This window comes from Pelodiscus sinensis, chromosome 9 (genome assembly GCF_052426305.1).
Source record: "Pelodiscus sinensis isolate ZL-2025 chromosome 9, ASM5242630v1, whole genome shotgun sequence".
NCBI classification, from domain to species: Eukaryota; Metazoa; Chordata; order Testudines; family Trionychidae; genus Pelodiscus; species Pelodiscus sinensis.
In genome coordinates, this window is record NC_143060.1 from 52,451,364 (window position 1) to 52,474,905 (window position 23,542).

General features: G+C 39.2%; 1 protein-coding gene across 2 annotated transcripts; it reads right to left on the reverse strand.

The window, feature by feature from the left end:
- Nucleotides 1-2,860: 2,860 nt before the first annotated feature.
- On the reverse strand, nucleotides 2,861-21,816 carry RGS18 (regulator of G protein signaling 18). 2 transcript variants are annotated; one of them, XM_006122961.5, is made up of 5 exons: nucleotides 21,462-21,813; nucleotides 20,690-20,791; nucleotides 15,988-16,049; nucleotides 11,834-12,000; nucleotides 2,865-7,686 (listed from the first exon to the last, which is right to left on the reverse strand). In XM_006122961.5, exons 1-5 carry the CDS (start codon nucleotides 21,578-21,580, stop codon nucleotides 7,429-7,431), a joined length of 708 nt encoding a protein of 235 aa, XP_006123023.1. In that variant the 5' UTR covers nucleotides 21,581-21,813; the 3' UTR covers nucleotides 2,865-7,428. The 2 variants fall into 2 exon arrangements, with proteins under 2 accessions (XP_014429069.1, XP_006123023.1); XM_014573583.4 differs by lacking the exon at nucleotides 20,690-20,791 and having other exon boundaries at nucleotides 2,861-7,686; nucleotides 21,462-21,816.
- Between the last annotated feature and the right edge of the window lie 1,726 nt (nucleotides 21,817-23,542).

The following is a 23,542-nucleotide window of genomic DNA, read 5'->3' on the forward strand; positions in this document are numbered from 1 at the left end:
GTTTGCCTATCCTTAGAGAATTTCCATGTAATAGTCTGCTCTAGATGTGGTGTGGAGGTTATCCAAATCGTGACTATATTTTTACCTGGTACAGGAGAGAGCAGAAGAGCTACCCTTCTTCATTTGGCCTCACTGAAACCAAATTACTGGAAGGCAAGTGGCCCCCGAACTGATGCAGTGGCACAGTGCAGCTGGTCCTAGTGTAAGAGGTCTAAGTGCCAGTACTTGGGACAGTACACCACCCCCCAGAAGGTTACATTAGCAAAAGCTTCACGTTCTCTTTGAGGTTTGGGGGCGGGGGAGTAACTAAACCAGTGCCTTTTCTTCAAGGGAAAATTGTATTCCTACTGATGGAATGACTGATGGAAAACTGCATGCTAGGAATTGCCCCTTGCTGCGGGGGTTCCCTGAGAAAGGGACAGTCTCTTCCCTTTGTCCCTTGTTTTTATGCAGCAATCCTTAGAAAATTCACTTTTTAAAGAGAATTTTTCTTAACTGTCTATAACAGGCTGAATTTTGATGCCTCTGCTCCACACATCAAATTTATTCCCTAGGTATCTTCTCTTCTATCTGTTTCATGCTGATCCATGTCTCTGCTCTTTAATATCATAACTAGCCCATGTTCAACTGTGATGGTCAAATTGCTCTTGTATCACCTAGTTTCTCCTCTTGATTTAAGAATGGTTGCTACTGGTGATTAGAGCTGGGTGAAATAATTTAGCAACATCTCAACAAATTAGACATCAATATTTGGTTTGCTGTGTTAATGTCCCTTTCTGTATTCTGTTCTCACAAATACATGTGTAAGGGAAGTTTTGCCTTTATTGATGTTCTCTGAAAACAAATTTCCGGCCAGTAGCCAAAACTGGTTTGATGATAAAAACAAAATTCTGTTTGGAAGGAAACAAACATAACAGACTCTCTGCTTTTTCAGTGTGCTGTTTCTTTGCAGTAGATGCAATATGGTCTGCTACTAGCCCACAAGCCATGCTGTAATGAAAAGCCTATGCTGTTGGTATCCATATAAATACTGTCCCTTAGTATTTGTATAGAGCCCAAATGGTCTTTGGGGTAGATTTCTTTTCTCTTTCTGTTCTACCTTTCTTATGCACCGATAACAAGCTAGGATAGTTACAGAACAGAAGGACAGACCTGTTGAACTATGCTCCAGGCCACGGTCCTGGGGCTTTTCACATTTTGAAGTACGCATGTGATAGGATTATTATGTGTCTATGACTGGAGGTGGGTGACAGAGAACTGGAAAGTGATTTGTTTAAAAAATTATTAGAACAGTATATTAGTGTCATAATTGTCTATGAGATATGCTTACCAACAAAAAGCAGTGTAGGCAATTCTTTCCTTCCCAGATTCCTGACAGACAGGCAGGGTCCTTAACCACAGATTTTCCAACTAGCACTGTAAATAGACCCACATAGTGCAGTTGCTAATTTGTGAGAATATTGATTGAAGATTGGAGACTGGTAAATTCAAAGCATGCACTTGAGAATTGTATGAACTTTTGTAGAACAGTCTCAGTATCACCACCATAGTCACTGTCATCCTGAAACCCGCGGGCCAGATGGCCAGTATCTTGGCACTTCCACCGCTAAATGACATGTGACTGAATCATACACCATTGATACAGGGCACCAAACTCTGGACAGAGTTCTAGCATGCACCAGGGGGATGATGGTGATAATTAATATAACTAGACAAGCATTAGTCCATATTCTGAACACCCAAGATAACACAACTTATGGTTATGGTTTATCAGGGTGCTTAAAGGAAGAGTTGTGTCTCTCTGAGGCATTGCGGCTCAACAATAGCCTAATCAGTGAAGCATCTACATACTTCACTTTACAACAGCAAATTTTCCTCCTCTTTCAGGTTGAAAAACTTCTCATTTTGAAATAACTGTGGCTTCTCCAGATAAATACGTATTTATAACTGAAAAACTATGGTACTATCATCCTGACTTGTTTTCAAAGGATTACAGATAGGCCTCAATTAAAATATAAACCTTGGGAATTTTGGTTCTGGGGGGGTGGTCAAACTTTGTTACTTTGACCCATAACTACCAACTCCAATAATAGAATTAGCATTTTATACATAGAAATCCTGTCATTGAACTATATCCTGTCATTTTTAAATTTTGGTACAAAACAACTCAGTGGACTATGTGAAATTCTTGGCTGTACAGCTGGGCTGTGTCTACATTGGCATGATTTTGTGCAAAAGCAAATGCTTTTGCGCAAAAACTTGCTGCCTGTCTACACTGGTGGGGAGTTCTTGTGCAAGAACACTGACATTCTAATGTGTGAAATCAGGGCTTCTTGCACAAGAACTTTGATGCTCCCGCTCAGGAATAAGCCCTCTTGTGCAACTGTTCTTGCGCGAGAGGCTAGTGTAGACAAGCAACATGAATTTCTTGCACAAGAAAGCCCGATGCTTAAAATGGCCATTGGAGCTTTCTTGTGCAAGAGACCATCTACACTGGCACTGATGCTCTTGCACAAAAGCACATATTTTGCACAAAGGCACATGCCAGTGTAGACATTCTCTTGCGGAAATTACTGTAACGCAAAAACTCTTGTGTTAAAGAGTATTTGCGCAAAATCTTCCCAATGTAGATATAGCCCTGATATACACCCTACATTGGTAATTAACATAAACAACAGTCACTAAAAAATGTTTCTTTTGTCTTTTATTGGTTACTAAAAAGGAATAAGGTGGGAAAAACTTAAATTCTATGAAAGGTGATTGATTATTCCAGTCACACACATTATTAAATCCTGTAGTCACTGAATTATTAAACTAAAACAATGTTTAATATTTTAAGAATTGCCCTGTGCTTCAAGATATCTTCAGCAGAATCCTCCAAGCAAAAAAGGCTTGATACATGCCAATGATGGGGCTGTGAGGATGAATTGTAAAGAATTTTAAAGGCAAACTCTCCCTTCTTCTTCTCTTCCTGCATGTATTGCATGTTCACTGTAGAGAGCATATTAAACAAATGCCCTATTTAACAAGTAGAACTGCATCCCTATTAAGATCTCCTACTTCAACCCAGAGAGGACTTGACTGTTACTGTAGAGCTTGTCCCTTTAAAACAAAAGGCATAGGAACTTAGGGCAGATTTACAAAGGTGTTAAGCACCTAATGATGCAGATACGTGCCTCATGAGATTTTCAAAAGTGCTTAAGAATTTTGAGTGTCCACAGAAATACCTTAAATACCTTTGAAGATCAGACCATTAGTGCTTACTAGCACATTGGCTCTATGAATATCTGGTCTTATTTCTCAAGTTGATTAAAGTGGTTTCACTGTTATTACCTGACATACTAGCTTTGCAAATTCTTGCCTCCACAAAGAAGCTCCTTAGTACAGCAGATCAATTATATTTTTCACTAGGAGTCTGATCATTGGCCATATATTTTATTTTTGTAATGTGCTTCTGTCTTATGCTAGGCAAGGCTCTGAAACTGCAAGCACTTACAGATATGTGTAACTTTACCGATATGAGTAGACCTATTACAACTAGGAAAGCAAGTAGCTCTATTCTGTTCTCTATAGCTTTTTATTCCCCTCCTGAAATCTTAGGACTTGAATGCATCCCATTAGTGCATTAACCAACATGAATAATGTGCATTATATTTGGTTCATTCTCTATTTCAACAGCACTACTTATGTCTCCAAGTTATTTATGTGTGCATTCATGTGTGCAGAATTGGAGCAGAAAGTTGGTTATTTCTTGTGCTAGGTTGCCAGGTACCACTATTGCAAGTAATACAAAGTAATAATGAGACACCTTGCCCAGGTTCCAATTATAAATGAACACTTCCCCTAAAAAAGTTTACTTGCTGAGATAAAGATTTTGAATTAGTCAAAAGATATTGTACATAGACTGGAATTCCAGTGGCAAAAACATCAGCTTCATAGAGCACGAGAGACTCAGTCAAAGGTGTTCTGGGTCTAATTTTGAGAAGTATTTTTCCCAGGGAAGTCTTTAGTAAAGGGAGAAACCCCAAGTGAATCAGAGTGGTCAAGGAACAAATGTTTGGGATAAAAGCACTAAAAGTTTATCACAGTAACACCGCTTCATATTCTGGCTAAATTTTAGTCCTGCCTCTATAATTCAACAAAACATGCACATGCTTAAAGAGATGTGCAAAAGACCCATTAAAGTCAATGGGACTATAGTGAGGCGGGGTAGCCACCAATTGACCTTGAGGAGGAGGAGCCCTTCCCAGAGCCCTGGTGGGCAGAGGCTGGCTCCAGTGCATCACTTGACCAGAAGTTAAGAGGCAAGGCTAGAACTATAGAAGGCCATCCTGGGAGGTCAGTCAGCCTCCAGCCACTAGAGGAACCAGATAGCTGCCTGGCACTCCCAAGCTGGGAAGTGGAGGTGGACCTGAAAGAGGAGGAGGACTGGCCCAGATTGCCAGGATCACAAATAGATTACAGCCTGAAGGAACTGCTCTCCCTGCCAGAGATTCCAGCCAAATTTCCAGTTTGCCAGAAGAGAGAATGGAAGGAGCCCAGGGATAGCCAAGAGTAGTCTGGCTGTGCCAGAGCTGGGGATAGCGTGTTGTGGTCAGGATCCCTGCTGACTGAACAGCAGACTGATCTGCTGCTGTTAGAGCTCTGGGCTAGGAAGCAGGGGAATGGGTGGGACAGCATCCCTCCTCCCCCTCGGTTGTTCCAGACTAACTGTCTGTGTTTGTCAGACCTCCACCTGAGCAAGGAGATCAGAGTGTTTGCCTTAATTTGGACTATTTGCTCTTTGTTTGCTATCCTACCCTGACCCAGAGCCTGGTTCTAAGAATTGTTTGTTTTCCGCTTCACCCTGAACCAGGGCCTGGGCCTTAGGACTCTGAGGCCGAAGCTCAGCACAGCTGATTCTCCAAGAGGACTGAGCTTTGGTGCAGTGAGGTAGAGTGGCTGTCCACTGACTCCGAGGGGAAGGAGCCCCTCCAGAACCTTGGTGGGCTACAGGGACTTAAGCAGGTACTTAAGTGCTTTGCTCAATGGAAATCTTTATCACGAATAAACTATCTATGTCAGTGAATATACACTCATTGCATATTCCCACTTGGGTAGAAATCACCTGAATTAGTACCTCGAAGTTTAGCAGACAAGTTGGAATTAAACAACATTTACAAATGAATTGCAAATTAAAAGTTCATTCAACTGGCATTTAATGATACAAAACATACTAAATTGCTTATTCTTGTCCTTTTATTATTGTCCATTTTGCTGCATATAAAATAATACAAATATTTGAGTGCAAAGGCTAAACTGTACAACTTAATTTAAATAGAGAGAACAGAGAAATGTAATAAGAAAATACCATAAAATGTAGTACTATAAAATTAATTAAATAGGTGTAACCCTCTCTTTCCTACCTGGATTGCTCAGTAGCAAGCCATACTCACCTGTGTGCCTGGATGCCTAATGACTTTAACATTAAAGGAGATCCTGCTTACCCCAAGGGTGATGTTCTTTAGTTGGGGATTCCCTATCCATCCTCTTGCTGCAGTCCCTTGCTCCTAAAGGAATATGCAGTGGTGGTGCTTCCGCCTGGTTGGCCCTGTACACACTAAATGGTGTGCCTTGGGAGCCTCCAGGAATAAATGTATTACAGTAATAATTTGGATTTAATTCCAAAACAACAATTATAAATAATGTACATCTGACTGATTACATTTAGAGTTGTCAGGTGTCTGGTATTGGCCGGGACAATCCAGTATTTGCGGCCTCTGTTTGGTAAAAAACCCAGAAAATACCAGACATAAAATGTCCGGTATTTTCTGTTTTTTTTCGGCTGGAAGGCCTCTTTGGACATTCCTCCCCTGCTGCGTCTGGTGGAGGCAAGAGAGCAGGGAGTGTGGGGATTTAAAGGCGCAGTGACTCTTTTTGTGTGTGTGCAGTTTTGTTTTCTGTTTTTTTGCTTAACAACTTTGGTACCCCCCTCCCTTTTTTTTTGCTCAACCAATTTTTCCTTGCCATGTTCAGTATTTTTTGTAAAAGTATCTGGCAACCCTAATTACATTAGAATTAACATACCTTTAGTTAACAACTTAAAGAAACAGGGTTTAACTGATTAGAAGTGAATAAAATCAATTAGCAAAGTACGCAGAAATAAAGAAAACTTATCTAACTGGCATTTAAACTGCTACCATTCATCCCTCCCAAAAGTGTGCCCTCCTCTGGATACACTTGCATGCGTGGGCGCACTTGAAAGTCTGCAACTGGAGTGGAAACAGCATTGTGCAGGTTGTGTGTTAGTCCAAGAAAGTAGCCAGCTGCAAAATCCCTCTGCCACTGGAGCAGGCTGCATAAACTGCCAGCAGCTCTGGTTCATTGGGCTGGTCACTCTGGCTCTCTTTGGACCCAGAGACAGTGTCTACTGTGCTCCATCCCAGGCTGCATTTTCCCAGAGAGCCACAGTTACTTACAGTTACCTTCTATGCAGGCCCTTCTCAGCCACAGGTACAGCCAGGGTCTTTCCCCTCCAGAGACAATCACCACCAACCCCTGAAGCAATCTTCTAGATCCAAGCCCCAGCAGGATCTCAGTAACAGGTTCTAGCTTCAACACAGCTCCTGGCCTAGAAAAGGCTCCAGACCAGCAATCTGGCTCCTCACTCTAAAATGAAGCCTCCCCTTACCCTCTCTCTCCATGCCTGGAAGGGAGCAGAGATTTTTTCTCTCCTTTTTCCACAGGGGTTTATGGGACTTATAGACTCTAGGGTTAGACTGAAGCACAAAGGATCCTCCCAGTAAAAGTCAGAGGCTCTCATAGTAAAGAGAACCTCTTAATATATGCAATGGTTAAAGTTCTTTGGTTATATAGGAACTAAAAGTAAAAATCATGATATTCTGTCCATTTGCCTAATTAATGTTTCTGTGTGCTTGTGGTACATGGAAATACCACAAAAACTATGCTTAGTGTAGGAACTATTGCAGTAATGTTAACTATGTGCAAATGATGAATGTAAAGACTTTTAAGGTGACACCATTGTGTATTTTAAATATAATGGACCCAGGAGAGAGATAGAATTGTGGAAATGTTTTTAGAACAGTGTTTCAGATAGTTATCACTGTCAGGTATGATTTGGTGAAAAGAATGCTTACATTTTCCTAGTTGAGTTTCAAAGACATAATCTCTTGTATGAGTTCATTACATCTCATACATCTTGCCACATCTAATACATCTTATAAATATGCTGCATATCTCTTTACAATAAGTTAAGTTAATCAATCTCTGGCTACATTTTTTTTTTTTGAGCCAGGTACTTCAGTGGAGTAAATAGATGTACACAATTGAAGTCAATGGATCCACGTCCATGTGCAGAATCTGAAGGTTTGTGTTTAGGATGCTGTGTATTACAATTTGCTACATAGAATCCAATGAGGATAAATTTCTCTATAACCAAATGGTAAAGTCTGTTTGCACATCCTGGAATTCATTGAAGGTAAAAGAGCGTGATCGCCTTCTAAGAGCAGGATGATGAGGCTGTCTCCCCTTAATCAGGTCTAAATACATGTCTGATCTCAGGAAGCGTGGGTAACTGTCTTGTTCCATCAGCCTGTAGACTTTGGCCTGTGCTGCATCAAAGCTGTTGAGTGTGGGGTGAATAATATTCTGAGCAGTGAATTCTTTAGTGTGAAAGTCAAGGTTAACCTGGAAAAAGGGCAAAAAGGGCATTAATTCTCTTGATATACTGTCATTAATACCACTAATATTTAACTTGTGAAAACCATACTCTTCTAAAAATGTTTGATATTTCAGATCCAGATGGATATGGATATAAATATTGTGAAATCCACTGAGTCATCATATGTTAATGGCTACTGAAGAAGCACCACAGATCGCTACAAAAAACAGGGGAAAGTTGATAATCAAAGATATCACTTCTGGGTGGTACCTTTTATTTAGAGTCAATTTTCTAATGGTGCCCACTGTACCTTTGCTGTGACAGTGACACTGTCCTGCAAAGTACACAGCTTGCTGACTTCCCATTGAAGCCAACAGAAATCAAGAACCAGTCTTGCAAGGTCAAGGCTCTATATCTTTTGAATTAACCAGATCATGTTTTTGGAATAGTTTTTGGAATGTTGTATCAATAGTTCTTGTTACAGTTTGTTGTCAGCCCAAACTGTTGGTAGAATGGTATGCTGGCAAAATAGTATTCTGCTTCAGAGAATTTAAAACTCTCCAAATTCAATCAGGGCCTGATCCTGCAAAGTGTCATATAATAGAATGTAAAAGGGTATTGAAATCACTCAGCATTTCATGGAACTGGGCCATTACTCTTTGAGGCCATGTCTACACCATGGAGAGAAGATTGACATTGCCACAGTCAATCTTCCAGATTTGATTTAATGGGTCTAGTAAAGACTCACTAAATCAAACTCAGAGGGCACCCCTGTTGGCACCAGTACTCCTGCTCCTTACAAAGAGTAAGGGAAGCCGATGAGAATGTTTCCTTCTATCGACCTCCTGCTGTGTGGACGGCATGGAAATGAGACTTAAAATAAGTCAGCTCCAGCTTTGTAATTTACATAGCTGGAGTTGTGTATCTTAAGTCTACCTCCCACTGTAGTGAAGACCAAGCCTGAGAGTAAACCAAACAAATAGGTCCTCTGCCCTTAAGGGAAAGTGGTAATCCACAAGGTCACACAGAGGGAATTATTAATTTAATTTTTACCACTCTGTATCACTCCCTCACACTGAAGAGTGATGCTTTTTTCTGTATTACATCAGCAGGTGAGTTTTCAAATTGCCAACATTTAGCATTTCCTCTATCAACAGTAAGAAAAGAACAGAGAAAATAAGAGGACAGTCAATCTACCTATTCTTAATCTGTTATATAAAAGTATAAGTAATAGAAATACAAAAGATGCATTAGGGACCTGATCTTCCAGTCATTATTTAGCCAAGCCCCCATTGACATTAGTGGGGATTTTATCATCTTCCAGACAGTCCATCCTCCTACTAGTGTAAGGAAAATAATTATTATATTTATTTACATGAATTTATATTTATATTTATACGGTTGTAAAAGGTCCTACACGAGGACCTTTTACAACAGTATGACAGTTTAATACAATTTCCATCCTTCCAAATCCTTTAACACTATCAGAGCAATATAAGATACCATAGTATTGACTCATTGCTCAGAGATTCCTTTAAAAAAATTAAAAATAGTCCCACACCTATGTTAATCAAGTCTTTTCTCTGCTTAAAATATTATAACTTTTACCTTGAAGGGTATGTTTCATTTATTGATTTGTTTTATTCATTTGGCATATTAAATACATTATCTGATATACTAATATCAGTTGCCGGTTGGCAGAGCTGCATGCTATCCAGCATGTCTCCAGGTGGCAGAAAGGAGGGGGCCTCTTTTCAGAGGTTGCTGCAAAATAAGTGCACTTTGTCGTGCGAATATGCAGCTGCGGACCAGTAGTGTCAATATTACCAGGGTGTGATAGGATATTGGGTGATATCCGATGCTCTGACTAAAAGTCACAAGTGTCCAATGACGATGATGTGACATGGCAAGTGCAGCCCACTATTAAATAAGGCTGCCCTACCCTCTCACTCTGTTGGTTGAGGGTCTGGGATACTTGGGTCCCTGGTTTACTTTGGATAATCCAATGGGCGTATGAACCATGACTGGTCACAGCATCCAAGGGATAGTGACTCCTTACGTCACCCCAGGGAAGAGAACCCTGACAGAAAATTCTCCACTGCCTTGTGGATAGGTTCGGGAGATCCAAAGGCTATGGGAGTAAACCCAGACAGATAATCCAGAGTGGAGACCCTAAGGCGGTTAACAGTGAGGTTTCATCCAATCTGTTTTTCCAGAATCTCCTGCAGTCACCTCTGTTCCTAATTTACTGGCTTTTGTATTTCCTTTGGATCTAATTGGGGTGACCGAGAAGGAGATAGTGCTGCTTGGGCAATGCACTTTCCTCAAATACTAGCATAGGCAATTCAGCGTGCGGGAGAAGACACTTACCCACACACAGCTATACACAGCTACTACAGTCGATACAATAAGCCAGCTTGCCTCCGGCTTGGTAGTTGGAATGTGCGGATGGCATGTAGCTATTGTAATCGACTGTGCAAATCCAATATTGGACGCATAAGCCATGAAAGAAGTTGCAGATCCAGGCACAACTCATAGACTGTCACTGCTACTGCTTACCACTGTCTCTCAAGATGAATGGGCCATATTTATATGTTGTAATTTGATCTCTAATGCTGGTTAGCAGACAAAGTATAATTCTACTGTTCTGGAAGCAGAGTAAAATGTACACAAAACACTGGCAAATGACATGGAAGGCTATTTTTGCCACCTTTGTCTGAAGAAATATTTCCAACACTCCACTGAACATCACTCTGGTCCTTAGGTTCCCCTATATTTAACCTACAAGAGGAAGACTGCAATGTGGACTCTTCCTAATGATTGAAATGAGAGTCTGGACTTTACATTGATGCAAATGTGCATAGACTGACATTGTAAACAAACAACATCATGTGACATATAACCTCAGTGATGCAGAATGCTATGCTATCCACAACCTCAAAAACAAGTCTAACAGTATCATCAGAAAGGCTGACAAAGGAGGTCCTGGAGTCGTCATGAACAGGTTGGATTATGAATAGGAGGCTCACAGATAACTCACCAATACAACATTCTACAGGTTCTTTCCTCTAATCCCACTGAGAAATATCAAAAGAAATTACCCCGTCTGCTCATGAAACACCCTGCTACAACCCAAGACTAAATCTATACTAGCACCTCCCCCCCCCCATCCCAAACCAGAAGTATTTTATCTGCTACCCCAAATCCAAAAACCTGGAAATCCTGGACATCCAATCATCTCAGGCATCAGCACACTTACAGCAGGATTATTTGGTCATGTTGACTCTCTCAGATCCTATGCTACTAGCACTCTGAGCTACCTTTGAGACAACACTGACTTTCTGAGGATACTACAGAGCATCAGTTATCTCCTTGAAAATACTGTCCTAGGAACCATGGATGCAGAAGCTCTTTACACCAACATTCCACATGATGATAGATTACTAGCTGTCAGTATGCCACAGCACACCTGGTGGCTGAGTTATGTGACTTTGTCCTTACCCGCAACTATTTCCAATTTGGGGACAATTTATATCTTCAAGTCAGCTGCATGCTCAGGGTACGTCTACACTGCAACGCTATTTCAGTATACCAGAGTATTTCGAAATAGGTATCCTGCGTCTTCACAGCAAGCCTGTTATTTTGGGCTCGCTATTCTGATGTCACTGTAAACCTCATTCTACAAGGAGCAAGGGACATTTCAGAATAGCACTTTATTTTGAAATTTGGTGTTTTGTAGACACCACCAAATGACGAAATAAGCTTTTTTGAAATAACATTGAAATAAGATATGCAATTTATGTAGCTCAAATTGCTGTGTAGACACACTATAAGCTGCCACAGAACTACTAATTGTTTTTAATGTTATTGACAAATGACTATTGTCATTGTTGTAGGGTTAAATGAATAATATGGAGGTTATGCGGGGGCAAAGGGGGAGAAAGAGAATGTTTTGTAGAGGTTGGATTCAATACTTCCTTCCAAAGCATTTTTTTTTAATATTTAAGGTACAGTATTCTAGTGGCAGGGTCCACATGACAAACTACTACAAATTCATCAAAAGTTGACCTTCATGGCTGAATGGATGATGCTTATGACTGAAGCATTTATGAAAGGCAGCTTCTATCAGATGTAGCTTGTATCAAGAACTGTGTATCTTCAGTTATTCTGTACCTCTTTTGGAGCATCCTTCCTTACGAATGTATCATAAATTGTCTTGGCTGTAGGAAGAAGATGATGAGATGTTTTGTTCTTCTTATAATCCTCACAGGCTGTCCAAAACTCAATGTTCTCCTCGCTGAACTCAGTTTTCAGAAACCTTGTAAAAGCATCCAATCCGGCTTTTAAAAGAAACATTGAATTACTTTAATTAATTGAAGCATTAAATTACCACTCCAGTTAGATATTAGAACACAATTCTACCTTTTAAATTATGTAACAACATATATTTGATCTCATTTTAAACTATTTATGAAACTTCATATTATGGAATCTACTTTTACATCACAAAACAAGTGCTGTTTAATTGCTTTGCAGTTAGGTCAGAGGCAGTGATAGTTGGCTTTAGGCCAAAATTTGAAATGTGGCCTCTGGTTTTGGATGCCTCTTTGCCAGTGACAAATTTTCAAAGACTCTGACTCAAAGTTCCAGTTAATCTCAGTAGCAACCGTGGATGCTCAACCTCTTTAAAAATTAGAAAATAGGTGGTTACATCTTAAATGGAGTGACCAAAAGTGTGGCCATTTTCAACCATTTAAGTCCTAGTTTTAATTCCAATCAGATTTAGGATGCCTAAAGTGTCATTTAAATCTTGAATGTATTTACAAATAGGCTGTGTCCCAGAAATGAGACAAGAGAAGACAGTTTAAAAGATAATGTTAGTAAAATCTTTACAATTTTCTTTGCCTATAATTATCATTGCCAAGTTGTTCATGGTAGTCCCTTTATTAATAGAATTAATGTGCAGAAATAACTAGGATGTTATTATTGTTAATTACCTACAATCACAAAATTGCAATGATAGTAATGGCCACCACTGTACTGGGGAAGACTCATCTTAGCTATGTGCAGCAAAGGGAGAAAATGAAACAGGCCTCCAATCAATAACTTGAATTTCAGGCATTAGACAATTAGGTGTTTGGCTGACAACTTTTTCCCATATTACTGTTTCAGGAACAAGCTCTACGTAAGATGACACATGTCTTGTACAAAGACACTAAATAGTGATATTAGCAGGGTTTCAGTGAGCATTTGAGCAATGTTGCAATGAAAAACCATCCTATATGTCATTTGTTGTAAACATTGGTATGAACTCCTTGGTCATGTCTCTCATAGTGTGCCAAATCTATGGACAAACTTTGCCTTCTACACCACCATTATAGCCTGTAAATGCCTCATGGTGCCTTATCGAACCTCATGTATAAGGCAAAAATTCGCCATGCACCCATCTGATTTTTGATCACATGACATTATCTAATTAAAATATGACAATATTAATCATTGTTGCAACCACTGAACAAAATGTTGCATGCAGGGCAACACCATAGAAAATGCAACATGGAAAGGGTATGATTTGTTGAATTTGATTATGCTATTTGTATGCGTGTATCATTTTTGTATTTGAAATTATGAATATTAGCTGCGTACCTGTACTTCAAATGATTGGCCCCTGTGGTAAGACTCAGGAGGTATATAGATAGCACATTGTGAAGGAATGACTCATCAAGAAACACTTTGATCCCATTGAACCATGGAACTTGTCCATTTGCACCTTATGGACTTTACTGTGAACATTCAAACTACAGTGTATGTAAAGGCTTCTGCTGTGACTAAGCAAAAATTGCACATGGGCATGTGACTTGCCCAAGTGAATCCATACTCCTCCTTCACCTGTAATTTTCCTCTAGATATGATGAGGGCTTTGTTTGGAACAATGGATTTCCCTTGACATGGCAGAAACTATGAAAGACCCTGGAAACAACATTTTACTTCTATCCTGCTCAGTCTCTAGACTGTGGATTTATACTAATTGGAGCATTCTAACAAAGGGACTGAGAACCTTTCACTGAGACTACGCCTACACTGCGTGGCTATTTGGGGATACCTCCAGTATCTCAAAATAGTTACCCCATGTCTTTGAAACACTCTCATTATTTTGAAATATTTTTTGAAATAACGGACATGTTATTTTGACATCCCTGTAACCCTCATTCCACAAGTATTAAGAGATGTCTCCAAATAACATGTTATTTTGAAATTTGGTACTGTGTAAATGTGCCAAATTTCGAAATTAACTATTTCAAAATGCAATTAAAATAAGATATGCAATTTGCACTATGCAAATTGCATATCTTATTTGGGATTTAGGGTGCTGTGTAGATGCACCCTGATTTGGAAACTTGACTTAAGCTAGCAGTTTATTTAATCACTGCTAAAATCCAATAACTTTGCAATTACTATATGTATTTGATTCCTTTAACAATTTTAACTCTTTCACTCTTTCTTTCATTCAAGACAGGGTGGTTTATGGGTAAGATCTATGTTATATATTGAATGGGGCATGTGGCTGATCCTTTGGGATCAGAAGAACATAAAAACATAGGAACAACCATATTTGGTCAGACCAAATGTCCATTTAACCCAGTATCCTGTCTTCCATTAGTGGCCAATGCTAGGTGCCTCCAGAGAAAATGAACAGATCATCACAGAGAAAATCATCAAATGATCTCATCCCTGTCGCCCATTTCCAGCTTCTGACAAACAGAGGTTAGGGACACCATTCCTGCGCATCCTGGCTAATAGCCATTGATGAACTTGTTCTCCATGAATGTAGGTAACTCTTTTTTGAAGAGGAACCTTTTATTTGATGAGTCTAGTTGTAAAGAATCACTCATCTCTGAATACAGAATTTTGGGGTGATACAAGGAACGGAATACTTCAAGAAACTGCTTTTATGACTTCTTGCTAGCCAGTGTGGTGAGGCAGAAGTTTACTTTTGTGGCTTATTTGATATATCTCCTGGCAGAATATTTAACAACTTTTTGGGGTATATGTGCCCTATTTCTCAGCAATTTGTCCTGAATTTGGTAGTCTCAGCAGTGGCCTGTGAAAGTATGGTTACAGACCACTTACTGTAAAGTGTCTTGAAAGGCACACTACCGGTGTCACCTGTGATGATGGTCCTACGTTAATTTCCCGACATTTCCAGATTTTCTGGCATTCTAAGGTCCACTACTTTTTTCTGCTATCCTGATGTTAACAGAGTACTTGAGTGGTTTAACCACAACCCTAAAATAAGGATTGTCTGCTCAGTAGAACCAGTGACTCCCCTGAAAAGTCATTTAACTAGAAAAAAAAAAACTTTCCTTAATGAATATGTCACCCTGCTGTAGTCTTTAGCTGTAATCCCTATCAATGTCAGTGGGCTGCTTGGCTGAGTACACACAGCAAGATGAAACCAAAGGTGATGCATAAGGATGAAATATTAATCACTTTGAGTTTTCACCCAAGCTTAGATATTATGCGTGTTCTCAGGTTTTAATTCTGATAAAAATTCCAAACAATTTGCTACGTAAATATGTTTCCCATTGTAAATTTAATATAATTGCCTCCTTGCCCCACACATTTAATAGTAATCCTCAGTATACAAAAAATCATATCAAGACTTTTTAGCACAAAATTGGGTATAAGACTACATGCCAAAAGAAAGAAAGAGTATGTAAACCTATAAAGTATGCTCCCATTAGGCTTGGTATATATTTATGTTCTACTTTGGGAGACACAAAATAGCAGGTAAGATTGTTGCTAGAAGACTTTCAATTGCCAACTCATCATACTATAGTGATCTTTCTGGGCTAACTCTAAAAAAATATAGTCCAGTGCAGAAAAGGCAGACCTCTGTTAAATTCAGTACAATTTTTTCTAAGTAATTATTCATTCCAGTATCAAAATGGAAATAATTTTATCTAATTCATCCACAGGTATTCAATATGAAATATTAATTCATGAGTAGATCATTATTTGTTTCAAAATAATGCTTTCCTTATATCTTGTCAGCTTTTCACCATTTATTAAAGTAAAACTTCATTGCATTTCTTATGGTTACATTAATCTTGTTCAATGTAATACCAAACTTAAAATTACAAATAAATTCTTAATTTTCTGTGGTTTATGGCATGCTACTGCCTAAGTACACAAATAGAGTAAAAACTCACAGTGCTATTAGTTACCTATCTTGCTGAATGTTGATGACTGCCAAGTCTATTTAATTGCACGCCTACATTGTGTTATTTTTCATCATGAAGCAGAACAATGAAAACACTACTAACCTTTCTGGGAAAGCAGTTTGTCAAAGGATTCACCCCATTTCACTGCTTCTTCAGGGGACACACTGTACAAGACACAAAAAATATTTCTGATAAAGTGTGTTTTGTGTACTTGTGTAGCTATTGTAATATATGTTGCCTGCTGTTTCTTTCACTCTGTCATATTCTACAAGGTGCCTGGTTAGATAGATTATTTTACAAAGAAGTTTTTTCTACTAGAGACTTCTAAGGCATTTTCTTTATTTCATTCTGATGTTTTGCCTATTGAAATAACACTCGTTAGATAAAACATTTAAAGCAGAGCATTGTGTCTAGAGAGTTTGTTTGCACTGTACTCCAAATCTTTGAGGAAAATTTACATCTTGGAAGGTTAACAATCATCAGAGAAACTGGTGAACTACCTTTTTAACTTTGAAAAAAGGAAAGCCTTAGTAGCTAAACTGGTGTACTCTTGCAGAGATATGGTTTTGATTGCAATCAGTCTGAGGTTATGTTACCCATAGTCTATTTTTAACAGAATACAGGAAATGCTACAGTTTGAAAACAAAGTCACAGCAGTATAGTAAAAGCAATAGTCTCATAGGTAATAACACACGTAGCCTGGTTTGTTTACCACAGACATTTTTCAAATGTCATGTTATTTTCAGAGACTGGGTTCTTTTTATAAAACTCTATGTATTCTTTATCGAATATGTCAAGCTGTATGTATTCTTCATTGATCTCAAACTTTCCTCTGTTTAGGACAATAGAGAAAAACCATTTCATATCTCTTGATAAAAAAGTTTGTAAAATTACTTTTGTAACACTTTATCCGAACACAGAGATAGTTTCTACTTTTATTTTTGAACAAAGAAATTGAGGGGGTTCTGAGGGAACATTGTCGTAGGACTCTGACCTGGCCCTAAATCTTAATCTGGTGACCAATTTATTTAGACAACATACACATTACATAGATGCTTTCCTTTGTAGTTCTAAAAGCATCTACAAATGAAAGTGGGTCTCACTATCTGGAGAGGAAATACTGGGGCACAATAGATGGAGTAACTTGCCTAAAGTGTCACAATAGGTCAGTAGTAGAACTGGAAACAGAACCAGATCAAATCTCCTGACTCCCCATCCAGGGACTTGGGACCAATAATATAGTGAAGAGTAAACTTAGATAAACTAGGTTACCCACTTCTCATTTGAGGAATATGGAGTTTAGTTCAGTTGTCCCCCTTATTTTTTTTTACTATTACATCACTGAACTGGACCCAATTTCTTTCCAATAGAGAATAGCGTTTGAACTTCTTTTGACTTGGTATGAAACACTGTGGGAAACTAAGGTGACTTCTAAAATTGCTTGATCCTTTTCAGACTTAAATCTCTTTTTATACTTGCTTACATAGTCTAGCTTCCCTGGAAAATTCTCTGGATTCAGGAAGACCATAGGAAGTGAAATTCCAGTCACATTGTGAAGAATTTTAGAATGACTACTTTTTTATTCCAAAAACTTAAAGAAAGATTTGTCATAAATATTACTTAACTTCCTAGAAAAAGGCATTGCAACTAAAGAGCAGAAAAATTCCCATGAGGTGCAAGCACCTAAGAAATAAATCTTGTACAAATTGACCATAAGATGAATGAAGTGCAAGAGGGAGATTATATAATGGAAGAAACAGGAAAATCTTTAAGGAATCTTTCAATTTACCAGGATCTGTTAAGCTCTGCCATTTTCTAGGATAGCAGGTTAGTCAAATGTTGAGTTGGCTTATTGGGATGATCATCTTCATGGCCATCAGACCATTCACTTGTGGAGTTCCATAAGTCCAAGCTCTCCCTCCATACTATTTAAAATCTATGAGACATGGCACTAAATGCTAACCATATAAAGGCGTGGGTTGTGCAGTAAGAGCTCATGGTACTATCTACATTTTTGTTAGTCTCCAAAGTGAAGCAAGACTCTCCATTGTTTTTTAAGTTTTTCCAGTTACAGACTAACATGGCTACCCCTCTGAAACATGTAAAGGATGTCACTCAGGTTTAATCTGCAACTAGGCAAAAGGATGAATGTTCTTGCACACACAGATATCCCATACAATGTTCTCTCTAATTTTTTCCACCCCTTTATGGAATACATTTTGTTATTGGCACAGAAGCATTTGCAGATGTGCACCACCTTTAGAAACATTCTGCTAATCAGCTGGGCAGCATTAGCATTAGTGGCTGCACAAGCACTTAGCTTACAGAGAACACTGATCCCATCTAAATTCTGAAATGTTACCTTTGACCTTCTACTTCACATAGAATAGAACCATTTCTATCATTTCTGCCTGAGATCAACACATGGATGTGAAGCAGTTGGCTGATCCATAAGTAGGCAAGGTTATTGGGTTATGTATAGGAACAGAGAAACACTTCAGAGAACTATCAATGACTATTTTGACATCATCCTGTTTGGAGGAATTCTGACTATAAATCATGAAAACCATTTGATGCCTCAGTCTCCTTTGCATTAGATACCCAACTGTAATCCACTACCCATGTAATCATGACTGCTAAAATGCAAATAGCTGCAGATGGCTTGGAAGCTATAACTCATGGGCTACGTCTAGACTGGCATGATTTTCCGCAAATGCTTTTAACGGAAAACTTTTCCGTTAAAAACATTTGCGGAAAAGAGCGTCTAGATTGGCACGAATGCTTTTCCACAAAAGCACTTTTTGCGGAAAAGCGTCCATGCCAATCTAGAGGCGCTTTTGCGCAAAAAAGCCCCAATCGCCATTTTAGCCATCGGGGCTTTCGTGCACAAAACAGTTCTGTGCTGTTTACACTGGCCCTCTTGCGCAAATGATTTGTGCAAGAGGGCTTTTGCCTGAACAAAAGGAGCAGCATAGTATTTCCACAAGAACACTGACAATCTTACATGAGATCGTCAGTGTTCTTGTGGAAATTCAAGCGGCTAGTGTAGACAGCTGGCAAGTTTTTCCGCAAAAGCAGCTGATTTTGTGGAAAAACTGGCCAGTCTAGACACAGCCATGCTGTTATGCGTAGACTTTGCATGGTTTTAGGTGTACAAGAGGGAAAGTTCAAAAAAGTGGCAGAAGTTTTCCACTAAGCATCTGGCCACTTCTGCAGTTAATCAGAATCTGGATCTCTGAATAAAGTGAAAACTTCATTTCTTCTGCAGCAACAAAGGGGAAAAAAGAGGCGTCAGGAAACATAAACCTACATTTACCCAAATTCAGCTAACAAACAAACAACTCTGACAATTCTTCTGAGAAACGGGAATATTTGATCACATGCTGGACTTTATTCTTTAGATTTGTTAGGTGCTTGGATATCAGAGTAGTAAATATAGTATAAACTCCAAGAAGGACAGATTCAAGGACTTAAGTTCCAATGACAATCTGTATTACAGGCCCAGAAACAGAGTTTAGGTCTCAAGAACTTCCTCTATAAAGATACTATTCATTCTATTTTCCCAATCGGTATGGGCTTAAAAGGTTAAGATAGCAGTTATTCAAAACCTTTGTCAAATACTCTCAAACAGGATGATCTGTTCAGAAAAGGACAGCTTCCCCTGGCAAGTTGTTCACTGCTGGAAGCCTGAGTCCCTGTCCAAACTGGTCAGGGTTAGGGTTAATACAAATTAAAATTCAAGGAGAGAAAAACAAACTGAAGTTACTACATGCTCTGAGACTCTGTGTGGTGAAAAGAATGGAACTTTTGTGCCCATGGAGCTTCTGTACATTCCCAACAGCAGAGGTAATGCTCAGACAAATTACCAGAGAAACCCTGGCTTGAGTGTAGTCAATTGCAAAATTCTCAATAGCTTCATTGGAGCCAGGTTTTCACCCTACATTTGTAAGGAAAAAGAGTACAGCATAGACACAGCTACACGATTTTTAAATGGTGGTATCTGAATTTGGAGATAAGTGTATGTCAGGTCAGCTGGCACACTGGTACTTTACATCTAGAGTGTTTGAGAGGAAACTTGGTGGTTTATGTCAACAGAGTCATTTATCATTAAATTATTTCAGAGAAGATATTTCATAAAAATCACAAGCTTTCCAAGCAAACATAAATGTTTGTCAGCTACAAAAGATCCAGAACCTGCCACTTTACAATCAGTGGGGTGACTTGCAAACTAAGGTGCTCATCAACATGAGTAAACGAAGGGCAAATTAGTATTACATACAAAAAAGAACATTACACTACAAATAAACATGCCCATTGGCACTAGGTAAACAAGGACAAATTCCACCTGGACTAGATTATATGAAAATCGTTAGTGATATGAAGGGTAGCCAGTATATTCACTTTCATCCCTACATTTCCCCTTCTCTCAACTGAGGGAAACTTGATGTATCAGAGAGTTAAATAAATCTTTGAATATGATCATAGTCTTCCTGAATAATACTTTATAGAAGAAATAGTTCTTTTGAAGTCTAGGGGACTACTGGTGGCTAAGATACTATAAATACCAGTATCACTGTGTGGCCCAGTGCATGCAAAAACACTATTAGCACACTTTATATATACCGCATATGTGCCCAGATTAGTTTATATTGCATTATGCTAAAATTTAAAATAACATAGATTTTAAAAGCATTATTTGGTGAAAAACCTGAATGCACACAGATAAATGGATGAAATCTGTTGAATAAGAGACATCAGTTTTCTAATAGGATTTCTCAGTCTCTTTATATTTTACAATGCTCACCTTGAAGCTTTTGTCAAATTCTCAGATTTGTCAGGATTGACATTTTCATGGAATTCAGCCTTTTGCAGAAGAAGGCTCAGTCTATTTCTTTTTTTCTTAGACCTGAAAAAGGGTTTAAGCAACTTTAAAGCAACCTTTGTGAATGTTTTTTTTTTTCAAATGTTTACCTCCGATTAATTTCTTTTTCAGCATAATTGATTATTTCATTATACATTCAGTTACACTGATGTTGGTGCTATTTCTCTGTATATGCCATACAGATTAATGGATTTCCTTCTTATATCTATCCATCTAATTTACATATTAAAGCTTTTGCAAAGGGTAATGAATGACTTCATTCTCAGACTTTCCCCCCCTTTTAATTTTGAAGGGTTTTTTGTGGGGGGGGGGAAGAGGGGGTGGAACTAATGCTGATGAACGTGTAAGAAAAGATCAGGGTCTTCTCTTGTTTGCTCTGAATGAAGGGTGAAATATCAGAGTTAGTCAGATTTTTTAAAAACACATTTCTCTAAGCTTCACTTTAATAATTCTTTCTTATTTATTTTGCTTCATATATTATTTGATTTGCTTCTTTTTCTTGCCCTTAAAAGTGTTCCCTTACTAAATGAATATTTTATGTGTACATTTTCAGTCTTGCCGTTCATGAATTTTTACAAATATCTTACAAATATGAAAAGAACGGTGCCTTAAATTCACATTTATCAACTATGCTGTTATAATCCCTTCTCTACATACAACACTTGTGAGTCTCAGCAAAAAACTTGGAACTTACGTGATCTGGATTTCCTTGTTTGCCTCTTCTTTATTTGTGGATTTCATAACTTTGCAATAGTTCTTCTCCTTTGAAGAGGAAATGTTTAGTTGGGGGAATAAAAGCAGTGGATTCTCCATCTTCCTCTGACAAGGATTCAAGTTATCTCAAAATGCTTCTCTAGCTTACTTGCAGAAATTCCATTTATTGTACCTTGTACATTTCAGTTCAGGAAACTAAAAATGTACAGAATCTGACTCTGAGGTGCTTCTCAACTAGTAGTTGATAGGTGTCTGAAACAGGAAGTGAAAAGGAGAGGATTCTACACTTCCAATGAAATGAAAGCTGCCTGTAAGCAAGACTTTAAGTAGAGTTCTGTCTTGCAGCTGTCACATAGGGAAGTGAGATTGCAAATTTGCAAAATGGCCGTTGATCATGATGATAAACATAGTTATTACCACAGGCCTGTTTATGGTTAGTGCTTGTGGAACATGATATTTTGCTAGATGACAGCCTCGTTTCTCCTGAAATGCTTTCATAAAAATAATATACAATTTTTAGTTTTAAATAAAGTCCACATAAGAGCACAAAATAACACATCACATTATCTTAAGCTCTCAGAATAATTTTTAAAGAAACCTAGACAGATATTTTCCATTTTTTGAAAGTAACACTATGCACATATGTCCATTTTTGTTACTAACGGAAAGTGGCCTGATTCTCAGGTGCCATTGAATTCAATAGAAGCTGGAGCTGCTCAGTATCTAAAAATAAAGATTTTATTTTTTGGTGACTTTTCAGAAGGGCAGAGACTCTCAAATCCCATTGAAGTCAATGGAAGCTACAGATACTGAGCTTCTTTGAAAAGCAGGACCTGAGTGCAACTGAAATCAGTGGGAGCTAGTCACATAAATACTTTCAGTAACCAAGGCCTTAATATGTAAATATAAGCTTAGATGCCTAATTTGAGGTTCTTACATTTAAAATGGTCAGTTTTAAGGCAACATTGGCAGCTCTGGGTAGGCAAAATTCTCTGATGAGCTATGATACAGTCTTCTATATGCTGGTTCTGCAGTATGTTCAGACTCAAAACTCAGACAATCATGGGCTTTTCTGCTGAGGGTGACTAAGGGTATGTCTACACTACAAAGTTAATTCGAACTAATGGACGTTAGTTTGAATTAACTTTGATAGGCGCTACACTAGCACTCCGCTAGCTCGAACTTAATTCGAACTAGCGGAGCGCTTAGTTCGAACTAGGTAAACCTCATACTACGAGGACTAAGCCTAGTTCAAACTTACTAGTTCGAATTAAGGGGTGTGTAGCCCCTTAATTCAAACTAGTGGGAGACTAGCCCTCCCCAGCTTTCCCTGGTGGCCACTCTGGCCAACACCAGGGAAACTCTACTGCCCCCCTCCCGGCCCCGGACCCCTTAAAGTGGCACAGGCTGGCTACGATGCCCATGCAAGGTGCAAGCCTGCCAGCACCCAGCTAGCAGACCCTGCACCTGACACGGCTCGAGCCAGCCACCCGATGCCCCCTAGCCCTCCGCCTCTTCCCGGGACCAGGCTGGCAGCTCCCAGGAGCTTGCCCAGGACCGCAAGAGGCGGGCACCCGCCTGGTCTAGTGCGGACATCGTGGACCTTGTCCACGACCTCTGCACTAGGCACAGGAAAGCGGCCGTCTAGGGCAGGAGAGCTGCCAGCCTGGCCACCCAGGAGCACGTGTGCATGAAAATCAAGGGGGTCCACTGAGACCCCCGACCCTGAGCCCTGAGCTTATAATGGCCGTACTGGGTCAGACCAAAGGTCCATCTAGCCCAGTAGCCTGTCTGCCGACAGCGGCCAACCCTAGGGATCCTGGAGGGGATGGACCGAAGACAGTGACCAAGCCATTTGTCTCGTGCCATCCCTCTCCAGCCTTCCACAAACTTTGGGCAGATACACCACTCCTACCCCCTGGCTAATACCACTCCATGGACCCAACCTCCATGAATGTATCTAACTTCTCTTTAAACTCTGTTCTAGTTGTAGCCTTCACAGCCTTCTGCAGCAAGGAGTTCCACAGGTTGACTCTTTGCTTTGTGAAGAACAATTTTCTG